Source organism: Ranitomeya imitator, chromosome 10 (assembly GCF_032444005.1).
Source record: "Ranitomeya imitator isolate aRanImi1 chromosome 10, aRanImi1.pri, whole genome shotgun sequence".
NCBI lineage: Eukaryota > Metazoa > Chordata > Amphibia > Anura > Dendrobatidae > Ranitomeya > Ranitomeya imitator.
The window spans coordinates 6132889-6150205 of record NC_091291.1 but is presented as its reverse complement, the minus strand read 5'-3'; the positions used below and the strand labels follow the sequence as shown (position 1 = coordinate 6150205).

Below are 17317 nucleotides of genomic sequence, written 5' to 3'. Positions count from 1 at the left end.
AAGATGGCACTTGCCACCACAGACTGGTAGAACATTTCTAACATTTTGCTGCACACATTAAAAGACCTCAGTTTCCTTAGGAAATACAATCTGCTCATCCCCTTCTTGTAGACAAACTCTGAGTGGCATCTCCAGTCCAGTTTTCTATCCAAATGGACCCCCAAATATTTGTACCTCTCCACCTGCTCGACCTCCTGACCAGCAATAGTGATCGGTAAGCATTCCATCTTTATCCTGCCATAGTTGGCCACCAACTCCTTGGTTTTCTTAACATTTAGTTGTAGATAGTTACCATTGCACCAATCCACGAAATTCGACACCACACTTCTGTATTCCTCATCCCCCTGATCTCCCCTAATGCATCCCACAACCACAGAGTCATCCGAAAATTTTTGAAGGTGGCAAAGTGGTCTCTGCTCATCTTGGTCAGAGAATTAAGGGTGGACCAGATGCATACAATCAGGCCTGAGTAACCAAGGTCATAAATAACACTGGGGTAAGCTGAAAAGCATACCATGAGAATGCTAGGAGCAGAGGGAAGTCTGTGTGGAAAGCTGGGTGATGTAATTATGTGCACTTCATAGACAGAGTATGTGAGCATTTGGGGCAATATGTATTTATGGCCCCATTTTGTCTATTACACGCTCTGCCCCAGCCTCTCCCAACCACAGATCACTCACTCATCACATCCAAGTTATAAACTGTAATGTCAATTCTAGCCATGACGTAATAAGGTGACGTCACACCTCTTCCTTATTTGGTCAGAGCACGGGCGGCTTCTGTTTTGAGGCTTCTTATTGGATGGAATTTTACAGTGAGTCCTGTGATTGGCTTTCCGGGTCCCGGCCCCCAGATCGTACCATTCTGAGTACGCAGTGGGTGCTGCTGACTCGTACAGAGCTAAGGAAACCACCGCCGGTGATGACCCGGTGTGATGTCAGCGCCGCCCGGAGTCAGAGCCTGGAAAACGCGAGGAAATCTATAAGAAACGACCCCCCCCCCCCCTCTATGACACCGTAATGGATCAGTCCAGACACTTCCGCTGTCAGGCGCCTCCTGATTGGCTGCTGCGGTGTTAGCGGTGACGCTGTATCCTCTGCGCTCCTGTCCTGTGCTGACACTGCGGCTGCGTGCAGGTGATCGGTGCAGCAGCTCCTCCCCGGCACCTGTGTGTGTGGGGCAGTGACAGTCAGGAGACCCCGATATCAGCGCCTCCCCCATCACCGCACTTTCTGCTCCACCAATAGGGAACAGCGTTACATGCGGGGCCCCTCCTCTGAGCGGAGAGCACTGGGAGCCCAGACAGGTGGTCACTGACAGAGGAACATGCAGCAGCTGCCGAGGGTCCTGAGCCGCTCCTGTGCTGGGTGAGTGCCCCAAATGCCCTCCTGTACAGAAAAGTGCCCCTGACAGTGACTGACAGCTGCCACCTGCCCCATGTGCTGCCAGCTGCCCACCGCCATAGGGACCCTGCAATAAACACAAGGTCTGCTGGTAGTGCCGCCTCCTGCGGTGCCCTCGTTACCAGTGTTACCTCCTGCGGCGCCCTCGTTACCAGTGTTACCTCCTGCGGCGCCCTCGTTACCAGTGTTACCTCCTGCGGCGCCCTCGTTACCAGTGTTACCTCCTGCGGCGACCTCGTTACCAGTGTTACCTCCTGCGGCGACCTCGTTACCAGTGTTACCTCCTGCGGCGACCTCGTTACCAGTGTTACCTCCTGGAGTGCCCTCGTTACCAGTGTTACCTCCTGGAGTGCCCTCGTTACCAGTGTTACCTCCTGCGGCGACCTCGTTACCAGTGTTACCTCCTGCGGCGCCCTCGTTACCAGTGTTACCTCCTGCGGCGCCCTCGTTACCAGTGTTACCTCCTGCGGCGCCCTCGTTACCAGTGTTACCTCCTGCGGCGACCTCGTTACCAGTGTTACCTCCTGCGGCGACCTCGTTACCAGTGTTACCTCCTGCGGCGACCTCGTTACCAGTGTTACCTCCTGCGGCGACCTCGTTACCAGTGTTACCTCCTGCGGCGACCTCGTTACCAGTGTTACCTCCTGCGGCGACCTCGTTACCAGTGTTACCTCCTGGGGTGCCCTCGTTACCAGTGCCTCCTCCTGCGGTACCCTCATTATCAGAGCCTCCTCCTGCGGTGCCCTCATTACCAGCGCCTCCTCCTGCGGTGCCCTCATTACCAGCGCCTCCTCCTGTGGACTAAGACCACCCTATGGCTGAGGGTAGCAGTAAACTGAGCAGACCCCCTGACCACCATATTAGTGTGGACGCTCCACTCGCCCCAGCACACATGTATGCAATGAGTTGGAGGGACAATCCGCAGGGTGATGGGTCGGAGAGATGAGCCGCAGGGGCGACGGGTCAGGTGTGGTGACATCCACATGCCCGATCTCTGTACCTGCCTTTGGTGACAGTCGGACCCCCATACTTATCAGTATGTGCCCACGTGGTGGATTCTCAGCAGCAGATTATAGGAGCAGCACGGAGGACGAGATTCCTCACAATTATATCCACCTGCAGCAATGAGAGTCTGCAGTGAAAATCACCTGCTGATCAGAAGTCTGCTGCCTTCTGCTGTCATCAAGCAAACTCCGCAGTTTTTGGTCCTGCAGATTTTCCTAAAGAAGTTCTGCAGCAGATGCGGTAGGAGTGAACATAACTACAGGCTTTATAAAAAATGAAGTGCTGCCCCATCCATATGGGATTCGGGGTTCTATGCACACCCAGGAGAGATGACTGGATGCTGTGAGGTTTTTTTGCTCTCAGACATTCTGTCGTCTGACCCATCCATATGGGATTCGGGGTTCTATGCACACCCAGGAGAGATGACTGGATGCTGTGAGGTTTTTTTGCTCTCAGACATTCTGTCGTCTGAACATCGTCCGTCCGTGAGCTTCCATCACACGCTCAGACAGCACACGCCGTGTAATGCGCTCGTCTGTCGCCATCTTTGACCTTGGCGGTTTCCCTCCACTGATCGGGGTCCCTTTCTTTTACCATCAGATATTCTGAATACTTTTATTACTCGCTGATTGGTCGGGGGGTCCCAGATCCTAACCTGTGTCCGTTCGGTTTTAGGCTGCGCTGGCATCACTGTGCGACCGCCGAAGTGAAGAATGAACCAATCCTGGAGTTTAAGCATGGCAGCCCCGAGAGAGCGGCTCTGCAGACAGTAAGAATCTGCTTCTGTTACTTTAAGGCTTCTCTGGTTCCAGTAAAAAACGGTTCAAGGGGTCTTTGCTTTGGACAATCCCTTGTTGTCCCCCCAACAAGCTGATCCCAGGGTGTCCTGCTACTCAGACCCCAGGTATAATGTATAGGAAACCCTAGCAGCAAGCGTGCAATTCCCCTACAGCGCTCCTACAGGTACGACAAAGTATTACACAGATCTCACTATAATCAGTGGTCGGTCTGCAGTGCACAAGGTCCTCCAGAAAGACATTCTTCTAGATTTTGGAAAATATATATATATTTTTGTTAATTTTTTAAACCAGGCATACCATTGAATAGTCCTGCAGTCTACCAATATTTATTTCCTCGCTGTTAAGATCTCCGATTTCTGACACCGGATTGCACACATTTGTTGGGAGAAGTCTCCTTTAATCATTAGCTTCTGTCCTTATTATCGGGTCTGGTGAATTATTTCCAGCCACACAGGTCAATAATTAACTAAAGGTTTTTTAAGGTGAGACATGTCATCAGCTGCATTTATAGCCTGGGGGTCTTGGCCTGTAAAGATGTCGGGGGAGGGGGAAAGTCCTGTGCGCACTTGATTTTTATACTGTTCTTGTACAACTAGGCGCTTGAGGGTCTTAAAGGCAAGACGGAAGAAATCCCCTGTGTTGTGGGGGGAGAAGAGGTGTGGACGAAGGATGTCCGGTACCAGCGCTCGGTAAGATCTTCCATTAAGGAACCAGAAGAGTAAGATTTTATTCTGTTGCAAATAATGATGGAAACTACATCCCTGTGTGGTCCGACTTTTGGGACCCTCACAAGCATCTGTGTGCATGCGCAATTGTGGCTCCATTCATTGCCTATGGGTCGCCGTGCTCGGCTTTTTCTGGCAATGACTGGAGCGCGATGGGCAGCCGTCTGGCTTCCCGCTCCGTTTTGACATGGGATTATTCCTCGTTCTGACCATGGTTGAGGGTCCTAGTGTTGGGACGCCGACCCCAAGGATCAGTAAATGAGGTATTCTGTAGATCGGCGATTGGTTTCATTGGACGTGTTCAATTCTGAAATTAGCTTTTAACACAACGAAGAAGAAAATAGAAACCAAAATCCCGTAATGCCAAGTTCTCTCCTGAAATAAGTCTTTTTCGTTTCAGCCTTTCCACCATTCGCACAAAGTGGCCAAATACTGTTACGCAGACGCGGTGAGTGCGGCTCGGGTTGTCGCTGCTGCAGATTAGCAAGAAATGTTTTTTGTTTTTTTAATATTTCTGCTCCTTGAGAATAACGATCGGGGTTTGTGTCGCAGGAACTGCTGAATCGAGGCATCAACGCCGCCTTGTCTGCTCGGAGGGAGTGGGACCTGAAGCCGGTGGAAGATCGAGCGCAGATCTTCTTCAAAGCCGCGGATCTCCTTAGTGGCCCCAGGAGAGCGGAGATTCTGGCTAAGACCATGATCGGACAGGTAAAAAAACGTATTCGATCTGAGATGATGGCGAATGAAGACGTCTGCAACGCCTTATTGCTGGCTCCATCCCCATAGAGGTCAGTAAGGCCCGACGTAACATCTGCTCCCCCTATATCTTATTTCTTGCGCTTTTTTTCTAGTAAAGTGATGATTTCTGGATATTTTTGACCTTCAGATCAGAATGCTGAGGTCATATTGAGCTTATTCCTCCTTTCCTTGATTAAAAACCTAATTATTGAAATTAATCACAGAAAAACAAACAAACAACTTTTTGAAATCTCACTTCCATCAGCACCTACATCAATATCTCTGTCCTGCCTTAGTGGCCATGCATGATCGATGTGGATTTGGATCTGTACATCTCATGCACGACGTTGCACCTCACAGACCGGTCTCAGTGGTGCAGCCTCAGGCTTTGGCCGTGTAAACTTCAGTCTCCTAAAAAGAAAGTGAGATGATAAATGCAGAGAAATTCAACCTCGTGATAAGTTAACAATTCTCTCTTAGGGTAAGACAGTCATCCAGGCCGAAATCGACGCTGCTGCCGAACTTATTGACTTTTTCCGCTTCAATGCGAAATATGCCCTGCAGCTGCAACACGAGCAACCGATCAGTGTGCCGATCAGCACCAACACCATGGTGTATCGGGGCCTGGAGGTAAGGGCAAGACACTGGTGGACAGAGAAAAGGCATATGACCATCAGAGACCGTAAAACTTGAAACTCATCCTTGTCTTCCTCAGGGGTTTATCGCTGCAGTCTCTCCATTTAACTTCACAGCTATTGGTGGGAACCTGGCTGGCGCCCCGGCCTTGATGGTAAGTGTAAAGCTCCTGAGTGGTTTGTGTCCACTATAAAACCAAAGGAAAGTAGTGCAAACGTTTCGCCACTTCATTGGCTCCAGCAGGCGTCCAGTCCTGATATTATCCTTCCCATGAATGATGCATTGTTAGTGGCGCAGAATTGTTATTTAATACCACAGTAAAGCCGGAAATTCAAAAAATAAATCAGCAGCGCACGCAGTGTGCTCCAATATATTGCTCTGATATTTCGGCATTAATCTTGCGCTCCTTTCTCTATACACCATGACCAGTCACAACTCCTATTAGTTTTGCATCCCACTAATAAAACCAAATGGCTGAGCCACGTAGATGCAATCGATCTGACTTTTTGCAATAGACGTAGGTGACTGTTTCCAGTAGCCACAGATTGCGGTAATTCGGACATCAATCTTGCACTTCCAGGAAGGTTTCTCAGAGCACCGTCCCCCGTCAGAAAACGCGCCCCCGATCCTTGCTTCATGTTATTTCTGTCTGCCGTGCTCCTCGCAGCTGGTTCAGCACATATTTCTTGGGTGTTTCTTCTCTGCAACTTGCGATGGGAATGTCTTTCCCGTCCAGATAAATCCAGGTTAGATTGTGATCGTGGAGAATGCGGCTGGGAATAAAGCTCAGGTGTCATGTCACCTGCACAATAGGAATGATGTGCAGGTGCAGATTCTCGTGTCTGCAGAGCGTCGATCACTAGTGATGTTCTGGTACGGCGGCCGGATCCTTTGATGGATGCCACAATGTATAATCAGCGCTTCATGGCTCGGGTGCTCGTCATTATTTTGGACATTTACAGGGTTTTTTTTTACTTTTCTGCCGTTTGATCATTTTCCTCCTCCTATATGAAATAATTCCCCATCTTTCCAGTATACGACGCGTTTCAGTTTCACATCAGCTTCTCGTCAGCCAATAGAAACAACACATCCGGACCCGAGAGGTTGTCACCATTGTATCACGTCCAGAAGTCTTGTCCTGTGAAGAGAAGTGATCACCGATCCATAAACTAGGTGGTAACGTCTGCGGGAGAAAAAAAAACCCGCAGCATTTATGCTACATGTGAATATGGCCTAACCGAGTGGGAGCCCTAGACTTCTGGCTCATGGCTTACCTACACTGATACATTGTAACAACTCAGCAGCTGTGCATAAAGGAAAGCGAGTATCAGAAAATAACCAATTATTTTACCGGCCTGGTGACGGGGAGCGTCGCTGTTCTGGGAAACATCTTAACATTGCGCTCTATTATCAGGATGCCCTTTTATTCTCGGGGGTCTGCAGGGGTCCCTTCGCCACATTACGGGTCTGTAATGATGCTACATTGTCATGGATCTTTTACTGATCATCCTTTCTTCTTCCTCCAGGGTAACGTGGTTCTGTGGAAGCCCAGTGATACCGCCATACTGTCCAATTATGCCGTGTATAAAATCCTCCGAGAGGCCGGGCTCCCTCCTAACATCATACAGTTTGTGCCGGCGGAAGGCTCGGTGTTTGGCGACACGGTCACCGGCTCAGAGCACCTCAGCGGAATAAACTTCACCGGGAGCATGCCGTAAGTAATGGGCCGCACCAGGAGCGGCAAGGTGGAAGTGTACCATATAGCAGCATGTTACTTCTCTTCGTACGATATATCGGTGCGGAAATCCGAATAACGCAATGTAAGTGAACACTTTTTGTTCAAGAGTGAGCCAGGCCTAAGGCCATGTTCAGACACTGCGTAAATGCTGCGCTTTTTGTGCAGAAAATCCGCTGTTCCAGCAAAGTGGATGTGATTTCATGAACACTTGTGCTCACTCGGCATTTAACAACACAGTGCATTTTTCGAATGAGAAACTAAAAAAAAAAAGACATAAAAATATAACGCTGCACCAAAAAAGCACGAAAAGGAGAAAATGTAGCATAAATGCAATATCCAGAGCAGATCACTACTGCATATTTTGCTGCAAACAGCTGCAGAAAAAAAAAAAACTGCAGTATTTTTGCACGTGGGAACACGGCCTTATTATCCTTCATCTTGTGGCCCGAGCTCTGCGCAGACACTGATCCAGCAAGGTTCACACATAATGACCCGTATACACCAGGGGGAAACATCCGAAATCGCACAGCAAAAAATTCAAAGAAAAAATTAAAAAAGTAACGAGATAGGACAAAACACATTCATTCTTTATGTTGCGTGTTTTTAGTTTTTTTTTTTTTAAATGTTTTTTGTTCAGAACCTTCAGGCATCTGTGGAAACAAATATCGGAGAAGCTGGAGCGTTACCGGACATTCCCACGCTTGGCGGGAGGTGAGGCGACGTTCAGCGGACATAATGTGATAATATGTTAAGCACGGAAACTTGGAAAAGCAACGGAGCGTCTCCCTCTACATCTAACATAGCTAATGATTCACACAGCTGAGGGTTTGTTACAATTGTCTAATCCAGATACTTCCCTATGAGCTCAACAGCCTCAGATTTAAGACTGATACATTGTTGCAAATTATCCGAAAAGTAGATTTGTTTTTAGTTCCATGTAAAACCATAAAATTGAGGGGTCATTGTAGTTGCCCACATGTCCCGCTCACAGGATCCTAAGACGCCGACCCAAAGAGAAATATTGTCCTCACATTGTGAGGCCGAAATCAGACGTCCGTATATCGAGGTCCGAGTACGGACTGCCATGTGCAGAGCCTGGCTTGATCAGAGCGAGGAGCAGAGCGTGGCTTGCCGGAGCGAGGAGCCGAGCGTGGCTTGCCGGAGCGAGGAGCCGAGCGTGGCTTGCCGGAGCGAGGAGCCGAGCGTGGCTTGCCGGAGCGAGGAGCCGAGCGTGGCTTGCCGGCGCGAGGAGCCGAGCGTGGCTTGCCGGAGCGAGGAGCCGAGCGTGGCTTGCCGGAGCGAGGAGCCGAGCGTGGCTTGCCGGAGCGAGGAGCCGAGCGTGGCTTGCCGGCGCGAGGAGCCGAGCGTGGCTTGCCGGCGCGAGGAGCCGAGCGTGGCTTGCCGGCGCGAGGAGCCGAGCGTGGCTTGCCGGCGCGAGGAGCCGAGCGTGGCTTGCCGGCGCGAGGAGCCGAGCGTGGCTTGCCGGCGCGAGGAGCCATGCATGCTCCTCTGGGAAATTAAATATGCAAAGTGTTTTTTCAGACAGGAGGAGGACTAGAACTCTATATCGCTGCTTCCCATAGGTGGCGCTGGGGTTCTAGTCCTCTCTGAACAGATAATTTGCATATTTAATCTTTGCACTGCAGACAGCCCCCATCTCTGAGCTTCCAACATCCCAGTGAGGTAACAGCGAGGGAGCAATTAGCATTAACCACAGTCACAGCATTATATTTGGCTTTATTCCCTTTGCAGAATGTGGAGGAAAAAACTTCCACTTCGTACACAAGTCCGCGGAGGTGGAAAGCGTGGTGAACGGCGTGCTCCGCTCGGCCTTCGAGTACAGCGGTCAGAAGTGCTCGGCCTGCTCCCGGCTCTATGCTCCGGACTCTCTGTGGCCCCAGATCAAAGCTCGGCTGCTGGAGGAGCACGGCAAGATCAAAGTGGGGAACGTGAGTGCAGATTCCACCGCCCGTAAGGACGGAGCTCAGCAGTGTCTGATGGGATTAGCGGCTGCGCTGGGCCTCGGCTAATACCTGCTGCACCGCCCGCCTCTTATCCTGTCAGGGGGGACGAGAAAATGGAGCGTTGGGGAACGCGGCAGAACTTCTTGTAAGCAGCCGCTAACCCCGTCCGGTAATTGAATCGAGGCGTCCGTTCCTTGTTAGGTGGGACGTGTCACTTCACAAGCCGGAGGTTGTGCGAGGATTTAGCCCGTGTTCCCGCTCGGCTTTCTCATCCATGACAAGCACTTAGGAGATTTGGGTAACAAATTAACGAATGTTGGAACCTGATATTCTCTGATCCTGGATTCTCTGCTTTAATTCCCAGCCTGTAGATGACTTCAGCACCTTCATGTCCGCCGTGATTGATGAAAAGGTAAGAACCGGCTTCCTTCTCCGGGTCCAGACTATCATTGCACGTCCGTTAATCCAACATCAATAAGACTTGATAATTGCTGGATTATCGGAAAGTGATAGAAAAGCATAAACAGGCAGAGACCCAGAAGGAGATGTTGTTATATAGGAGTGTTAGTCTGATGAATGCACTGAGGATATATAGTGTGTGTATACACCTCAATATACATACAGCACTGTCACTACCATGTCCCCTTCCCCTTAGTCATTCAGACGGATCCAGGGCTGGATAAATCACGCTCGAGAGTCTCCCAGTCTCACCATCCTGGCCGGGGGAAAGTGCGACGACAGAGTTGGATACTTTGTGGAACCCACGATTATCGAGAGCAAAGATCCGAAGGAGAAAATCATGTCGGAGGTAAAAGGTCCCACTAATTAGCGTTTATAAAAGCTCACTAATTGTGGAACGTCCCCCCAATTATAGAACATCCCAATTGTAGCACGTCCCGCCAACTGTAGAAGGTCCCGCCAACTGTAGCACGCCCCAATTGTAGCACGCCCCGCCAATTGTAGCACGCCACGCCAATTGTAGCACGCCCCGCCAATTGTAGAAGGTCCCGCCAATTGTAGCACGCCCTGCCAATTGTAGAAGGTCCCGCCAATTGTAGCACGCCCCGCCAATTGTAGCACGCCCCGCCAATTGTAGAAGGACCCACCAATTGTAGCACGCCCCGCCAATTGTAGCACGCCCCGCCAATTGTAGCACGCCCCGCCAATTGTAGAAGGTCCCGCCAATTGTAGCACGCCCCGCCAATTGTAGAAGGTCCCGCCAATTGTAGAAGGTCCCGTCAATTGTAGAAGGTCCCGCCAATTGTAGAAGGTCCCGCCAATTGTAGCACGCCCCGCCAATTGTAGAAGGTCCCGCCAATTGTAGAAGGTCCCGCCAATTGTAGAACGCTCCAATTGTAGGACGCCCCGCCAATTGTAGAAGGTCCCAATTGTAGCACACCCCGCCAATTGTAGAAGGTCCCACCAATTGTAGCACGCCCCGCCAATTGTAGAAGGTCCCACCAATTGTAGCACGCCCCGCCAATTGTAGCACGCCCCGCCAATTGTAGAAGGTCCCGCCAATTGTAGAATGCTCCAATTGTAGCACGCCCCGCCAATTGTAGAAGGTCCTGCCAATTGTAGCACGCCCCGCCAATTGTAGAAGGTCTCGCCAATTGTAGAAGGTCTCGCCAATTGTAGAAGGTCCCGCCAATTGTAGGACGCCCCGCCAATTGTAGAAGGTCCCAATTGTAGCACACCCCGCCAATTGTAGAAGGTCCCGCCAATTGTAGAATGCTCCAATTGTAGGACGCCCCGCCAATTGTAGAAGGTCCCGCCAATTGTAGCACGCCCCACCAATTGTAGAAGGTCCCACCAATTGTAGCACGCCCCGCCAATTGTAGCACGCCCCGCCAATTGTAGAATGCTCCAATTGTAGCACGCCCCGCCAATTGTAGAATGCTCCAATTGTAGCACGCTCCGCCAATTGTAGCACGCCCCGCCAATTGTAGAAGGTCCCGCAAATTGTAGAATGCTCCAATTGTAGCACGCCCCGCCAATTGTAGAAGGTCCCGCCAATTGTAGCACGCCCCGCCAATTGTAGAAGGTCCCGCCAATTGTAGAATGCTCCAATTGTAGCACGCTCCGCCAATTGTAGCACGCCCCGCCAATTGTAGAAGGTCCTGCCAATTGTAGAACGCTCCAATTGTAGCACGCCCCGCCAATTGTAGCACGCCCCGCCAATTGTAGCACGCCCCGCCAATTGTAGAAGGTCCCGCCAATTGTAGAAGGTCCCGCCAATTGTAGAAGGTCCCGCCAATTGTAGAAGGTCCCGCCAATTGTAGAATGCTCCAATTGTAGCACGCCCTGCCAATTGTAGAATGCTCCAATTGTAGAACGCCCCGCCAATTGTAGAAGGTCCCGCCAATTGTAGCATGCCCCGCCAATTGTAGAAGATCCCGCCAATTGTAGCACGCCCCGCCAATTGTAGAAGGTCCCGCCAATTGTAGAAGGTCCCGCCAATTGTAGCACACCCCGCCAATTGTAGAAGGTCCCACCAATTGTAGCACGCCCCGCCAATTGTAGAATGCTCCAATTGTAGAACGCCCCGCCAATTGTAGAAGGTCCCGCCAATTGTAGCATGCCCCGCCAATTGTAGAAGGTCCCGCCAATTGTAGCACGCCCCGCCAATTGTAGCATGCCCCGCCAATTGTAGAATGCTCCAATTGTAGAACGCCACGCCAGTTGTATTACGTCCATACTTATCAATACCAGAATGCAATGAGACACACAAGCAATATCATACACTGATGCCATGACGAGTGTCCATGGGCCGAGCACCGTACCACACACCACCGTCCATTAGGCTACTTTCACACTAGCGTCGTACTCAGCCCTTTGCAGTGCGTCGGGCCGACGTACCGACGCATACTGTGGAAGCGCCGCACAACGGGGGCAGCGGATGCATTTTTCCAACGCATCCGCTGCCCCATTGTGAGTTGCGGGGAGGTGGGGGCGGAGTTCTGACCGTGCATGCGCGGTCGGAAATGGCGGACACGGCGCTCAAAAAAAATGTTGCAAGCAACGTTTTTTTGTTCGGACGGTCCGCCACAACACAACCATCGCACGACTGTTGCGAAGTGTGGCAATGCGTCGCTAATGTTAGTCTATGGGGAAAAAACGCATCCTGCAGAAAACTTTGCAGGATGCGTTTTTTTTCCCCAAAACGACGCATTGCGACGTATCCCAAACGACGCTAGTGTGAAAGTAGCCTTAGTATCCTATAGCCCCCTATTAACTACACTCATTCTAATTTTTCCTGCAGGAAATCTTTGGACCGGTGTTAACTGTTTACGTCTATCCAGAGAATAAGTACAAAGAGGTTCTGCAGCTGATTGACAGCACGTCCCCGTACGGCCTCACGGGGGCAGTGTTTGCCCAGGATAAGTACGTACTTGCTGTGTGGTTACGAGTCTACACGTAGTGCAGAATACGGAGGGAAGGCAGCCGCAGAGAGACTTGCATTGCCCGGTACAGCCTCTATATCCACTAAGGATAAAATAAAACATCCAGAGCTCTCTACTTTCCTGATAACTGGTCTCTTATCTGCAGTAAATGACTTTATTACTGAGTCCAGTTAATATTACACCTCTCCAGCATTGATTACAGATGTGATAGTCTTATCTGACCTGCAGACAATGAATGCACAGCTGGGGGTGAAGTTGGATGTCCAGAGACGCCGGCCCCCCCGACATAAACCCCCATACACCTTAGATGGCAGTGGGCTGAGCGATACTATGGCTGGCGTCCGCCTCGTCTGACTCCGCCACGTCTGTATGTGCTCTGCCGCTGGCACACATCCCTGGCGGAGCCTTATCTCTAGAGAACAGTCCAATCCCTCCTGCAGATCCTTATTACAGAAACTCCGCCGATCACTTCCATTGAAAATGTAACAATGCATGAGATTTGTGTAAATATTGACAACTTCATGATACACTTGGATGAACAGTTTCACTCGTAAGTTATTTTCACATATGTGAGAAGGGCCAGTGTGCGTTTTATCAATGTGCCGGACTCTTGGCTGATACTTTGCCTACACTGATACATTGTAGCAAACTATCCAGAGAGGAGAGGAGCGCCGAGCATTTCATGTTGCCGTCTTTGTGGCTTCTGATTTTCTTTCTTCAGTAAAGTCATATTGTAATTGCACATAGGGTCGTGGTGCAGGAGGCGACCGCAGCGCTGAGAAACGCAGCCGGAAACTTCTACATCAATGATAAGTCCACGGGGGCAGTGGTGGCTCAGCAGCCTTTCGGGGGATCGCGTGGATCGGGTGAGTACAGGGTCCTATAATGTAGTAAATCTATATGGATTGTTGTAACAGGGTTATATGAGCATGACGGTGGTCCGAGGACAGAGAATCATTAATCCAGCGACACGGATGACTCATAGGAGCCCAAAGAGGGGGCTTGTGGCAGAATACTGAGTGCAGCTCTGGAGTATAATACAGGATGTAACTCAGGATCAGTAATGTAATGTATGTACACAGTGACTGCACCAGCAGAATAGTGAGTGCAGCTCTGAGGTGTAATACAGGATGTAACTCAGGATCAGTAATGTAATGTATGTACACAGTGACTGCACCAGCAGAATAGTGAGCGCAGCTCTGGAGTATAATACAGGAGGTAACTCAGGATCAGTAATGTATGTGCACAGTGACTGCACCAGCAGAATAGTGAGTGCAGCTCTGGAGTATAATACAGGATATAACTCAGGATCAGTAATGTAATGTATGTACACAGTGACTGCACCAGCAGAATAGTGAGTGCAGCTCTGGAGTATAATACAGGATGTAACTCAGGATCAGTAATGTATGTGCACAGTGACTGCACCAGCAGAATAGTGAGTGCAGCTCTGGGGTATAATACAGGATGTAACTCAGGATCAGTAATGTATGTACACAGTGACTGCACCAGCAGAATAGTGAGTGCAGCTCTGGGGTATAATACAGGATGTAACTCAGGATCAGTAATGTAATGTATGTGCACAGTGACTGCACCAGCAGAATAGTGAGTGCAGCTCTGGGGTATAATACAGGATGTAACTCAGGATCAGTAATGTAATGTATGTACACAGTGACTGCACCAGCAGAATAGTGAGTGCAGCTCTGAGGTGTAATACAGGATGTAACTCAGGATCAGTAATGTATGTACACAGTGACTGCACCAGCAGCATAGTGAGTGCAGCTCTGGGGTATAATACAGGAGGTAACTCAGGATCAGTAATGTAATGTATGTACACAGTGACTGCACCAGCAGAATAGTGAGTGCAGCTCTGGGGTATAATACAGGATGTAACGCAGGATCAGTAATGTATGTACACAGTGACTGCACCAGCAGAATAGTGAGTGCAGCTCTGGAGTATAATACAGGATGTAACTCAGGATCAGTAATGTGATGTATGTACACAGTGACTGCACCAGCAGAATAGTGAGTGCAGCTCTGGAGTATAATACAGGATGTAACTCAGGATCAGTAATGTAATGTATGTACACAGTGACTGCACCAGCAGAATAGTGAGTGCAGCTCTGGAGTATAATACAGGAGGTAACTCAGGATCAATAATGTTATGTATGTACACAGTGACTGCACCAGCAGAATAGTGAGTGCAGCTCTGGAGTATAATACAGGATGTAACTCAGGATCAGTAATGTAATGTATGTACACAGTGACTGCACCAGCAGAATAGTGAGTGCAGCTCTGGAGTATAATACAGGATGTAACTCAGGATCAGTAATGTATGTGCACAGTGACTGCACCAGCAGAATAGTGAGTGCAGCTCTGGGGTATAATACAGGATGTAACTCAGGATCAGTAATGTATGTACACAGTGACTGCACCAGCAGAATAGTGAGTGCAGCTCTGGGGTATAATACAGGATGTAACTCAGGATCAGTAATGTAATGTATGTACACAGTGACTGCACCAGCAGAATAGTGAGTGCACCTCTGGGGTATAATACAGGATGTAACTCGGGATCAGTAATGTAATGTACGTACACAGTGACTGCACCAGCAGAATAGTGAGTGCAGCTCTGGAGTATAATACAGGAGGTAACTTAGGATCAGTAATGTACCGTATATACTCGAGTATAAGCCGAGATTTTCAGCCCATTTTTTGGGGCTGAAAGTCCCCCTCTCGGCTTATACTCGAGTCATACCTGGAGGTCGGCAGGGGAGAGGGAGCGGGGGCTGTCTAGTTATACTTACCTGCTCCGGCGCGGTCCCTGCTTCTTCCAGCGCTGCATCTTCTTCCTGTATTGAGCGGTCACATGGTACCGCTCATTACAGAAATGAATATGCGGCTCCACCTCCCAGAGAGGTGGAGCCGCATATTCATGACTAAAAATGAGCGGTAACTGTGACTGCTCAATACAGGAGAAGCAGGGACCGCGCCGGGAGCAGGTAAGTATACTGGGAATGGAGCGCTGCGCGATATTTACCTGCTCCTCGCTCCAGTGCGGCTCCGTCTCTAGCGTCCTCTGGCAGTGACGCTCAGGTTAGAGGGCGCGGTGACGTAGTCAGTGCGCGCCCTCTACTGAGCGTCAGCGCTGGAGACGGAGCCGCACGAGGAGCAGGTAAATATTGAAAGCGCTGGAGTCCTGAGCGAAGAGAGGTGAGTATGTGATTTATTTATTTTTTATTGCAGTAGCAGCATTCTATATGGCACAGCTTTATAAGGAGCATCCATGGGGCCATAATAAACAGTGCAGAGCATTCTATATGGGGCACAACTTTATATGGAGCCATAATGAACGGTGCAGAGCATTATATGTGGGGCACAGCTTTATATATAGCATCTATGGGGCCATAATGAACGGTGCAGAGCATTCTATATGGCACAGCTTTATATGGGGCCATAATGAACGGTGCAGAGCATTATATGTGGGGCACAGCTTTATATGGAGCATCTATGGGGCCATAATGAACGGTATGGAGCATCTATTTTTGTTTTTGAAATTCACCGGTAGCTGCTGCATTTTCCACCCTAGGCTTATACTCGAGTCAATAAGTTTTCCCAGTTTTTTGTGGCAAAATTAGGGGGTCGGCTTATACTCGAGTATATACAGGTATGTACACAGTGACTACAGCAGCAGAATGAGTGCAGCTCTGGAGTATAATACAGGATGGAACTCAGGATCAGTAATGTATGCACACAGTGACTGCACCAGCAGAATAGTGAGTGCAGCTCTGGGGTATAATACAGGATGTAACTCAGGATCAGTAATGTATGTACACAGTGACTGCACCAGCAGAATAGTGAGTCCAGCTCTGGGGTATAATACAGGACGTAATTCAGGATCAGTAATGTAATGTATGTACACAGTGACTGCACCAGCAGAATAGTGAGTGCAGCTCTGGGGTATAATACAGGAGGTAACTCAGGATCAGTAATGTAATGTATGTACACAGTGACTGCACCAGCAGAATGAGTGCAGCTCTGGAGTATAATACAGGATATATGTAAATAAGCAGTTACGATTTATGGGTCGGATACTGATTCAGCTTTCTCTGACCCACATGTACATGGCCATATCCCCCTATATGGTCCCACTGATAGATTCCCTTTTTCTGCAGGTTAGAGTATGACCTAGATGTAACCATGTTCCTTATTTTTCTGTAAATCATTTTGCCCTAAATAACTTTACTCTCTTAACAGGAACAAACGACAAACCCGGGGGTCCTCACTACATTCTGCGCTGGACGTCACCGCAGGTCATTAAAGAAACCCACGTCCCTCTAACTGAATGGAAGTACCCCTACATGCAGTGAGGTCCATGTTCACACGTCAGGTGGAATTTCCTCTAATCCTGGAGAATGAAGAACAATATTTTAATATATGTTTTATAAATTTTAGGAAACTATTTTTTATCTAAAATCCAGTTTTATCAGAAAGTTAAAAAAAAAAAAAAAAAAAATCTTGAAATCTGAGACAAGATATATAATGAAAGTTCAGACTGAAACAATGGAGTGAATAGTCTGTCCTCCTCCCTGAGCGGCAGGTTTACATCTGTGGATAAGGCAAGGCAGGGATTTATGACACTTGTGCCGAAGTCTCCATTGTTACATAACAGAATATAACGAGACTTTTCCAACTTTGGATGTGAGTGAAGAAGATGACCAGGACCTGTCTGGCGTTCCTGTGCAGTTATATTGGTGAAGTCTGCTCCCTGCGGCCGAGTCCTCTGCTCCCTGCGGCCGTCTCCTCTGCTCCTTGTGGCCGTATTCTACCTGTGGCCGTCCTCTGCTCCGTGCGGCCGTATTCTTCTACCTGTGGCCGTCCTCTGCTCCGTGCGGCCGTATTCTTCTACC

General features: G+C 49.4%; 1 protein-coding gene across 1 annotated transcript; it reads left to right on the top strand.

Moving 5' to 3' along the window:
- The first annotated feature begins 868 nt into the window (after window positions 1–868).
- Window positions 869–16911, top strand: ALDH4A1 (aldehyde dehydrogenase 4 family member A1). Its single transcript, XM_069742105.1, has 15 exons — window positions 869–1367; window positions 3084–3177; window positions 3805–3897; window positions 4334–4381; window positions 4486–4641; window positions 5152–5301; window positions 5387–5461; window positions 6834–7021; window positions 7683–7756; window positions 8798–8994; window positions 9374–9421; window positions 9665–9817; window positions 12272–12393; window positions 13161–13279; window positions 16665–16911. Exons 1-15 carry the CDS (start codon window positions 1327–1329, stop codon window positions 16775–16777), a joined length of 1671 nt encoding a protein of 556 aa, XP_069598206.1. The 5' UTR covers window positions 869–1326; the 3' UTR covers window positions 16778–16911.
- The last annotated feature ends 406 nt before the right edge of the window (window positions 16912–17317 follow it).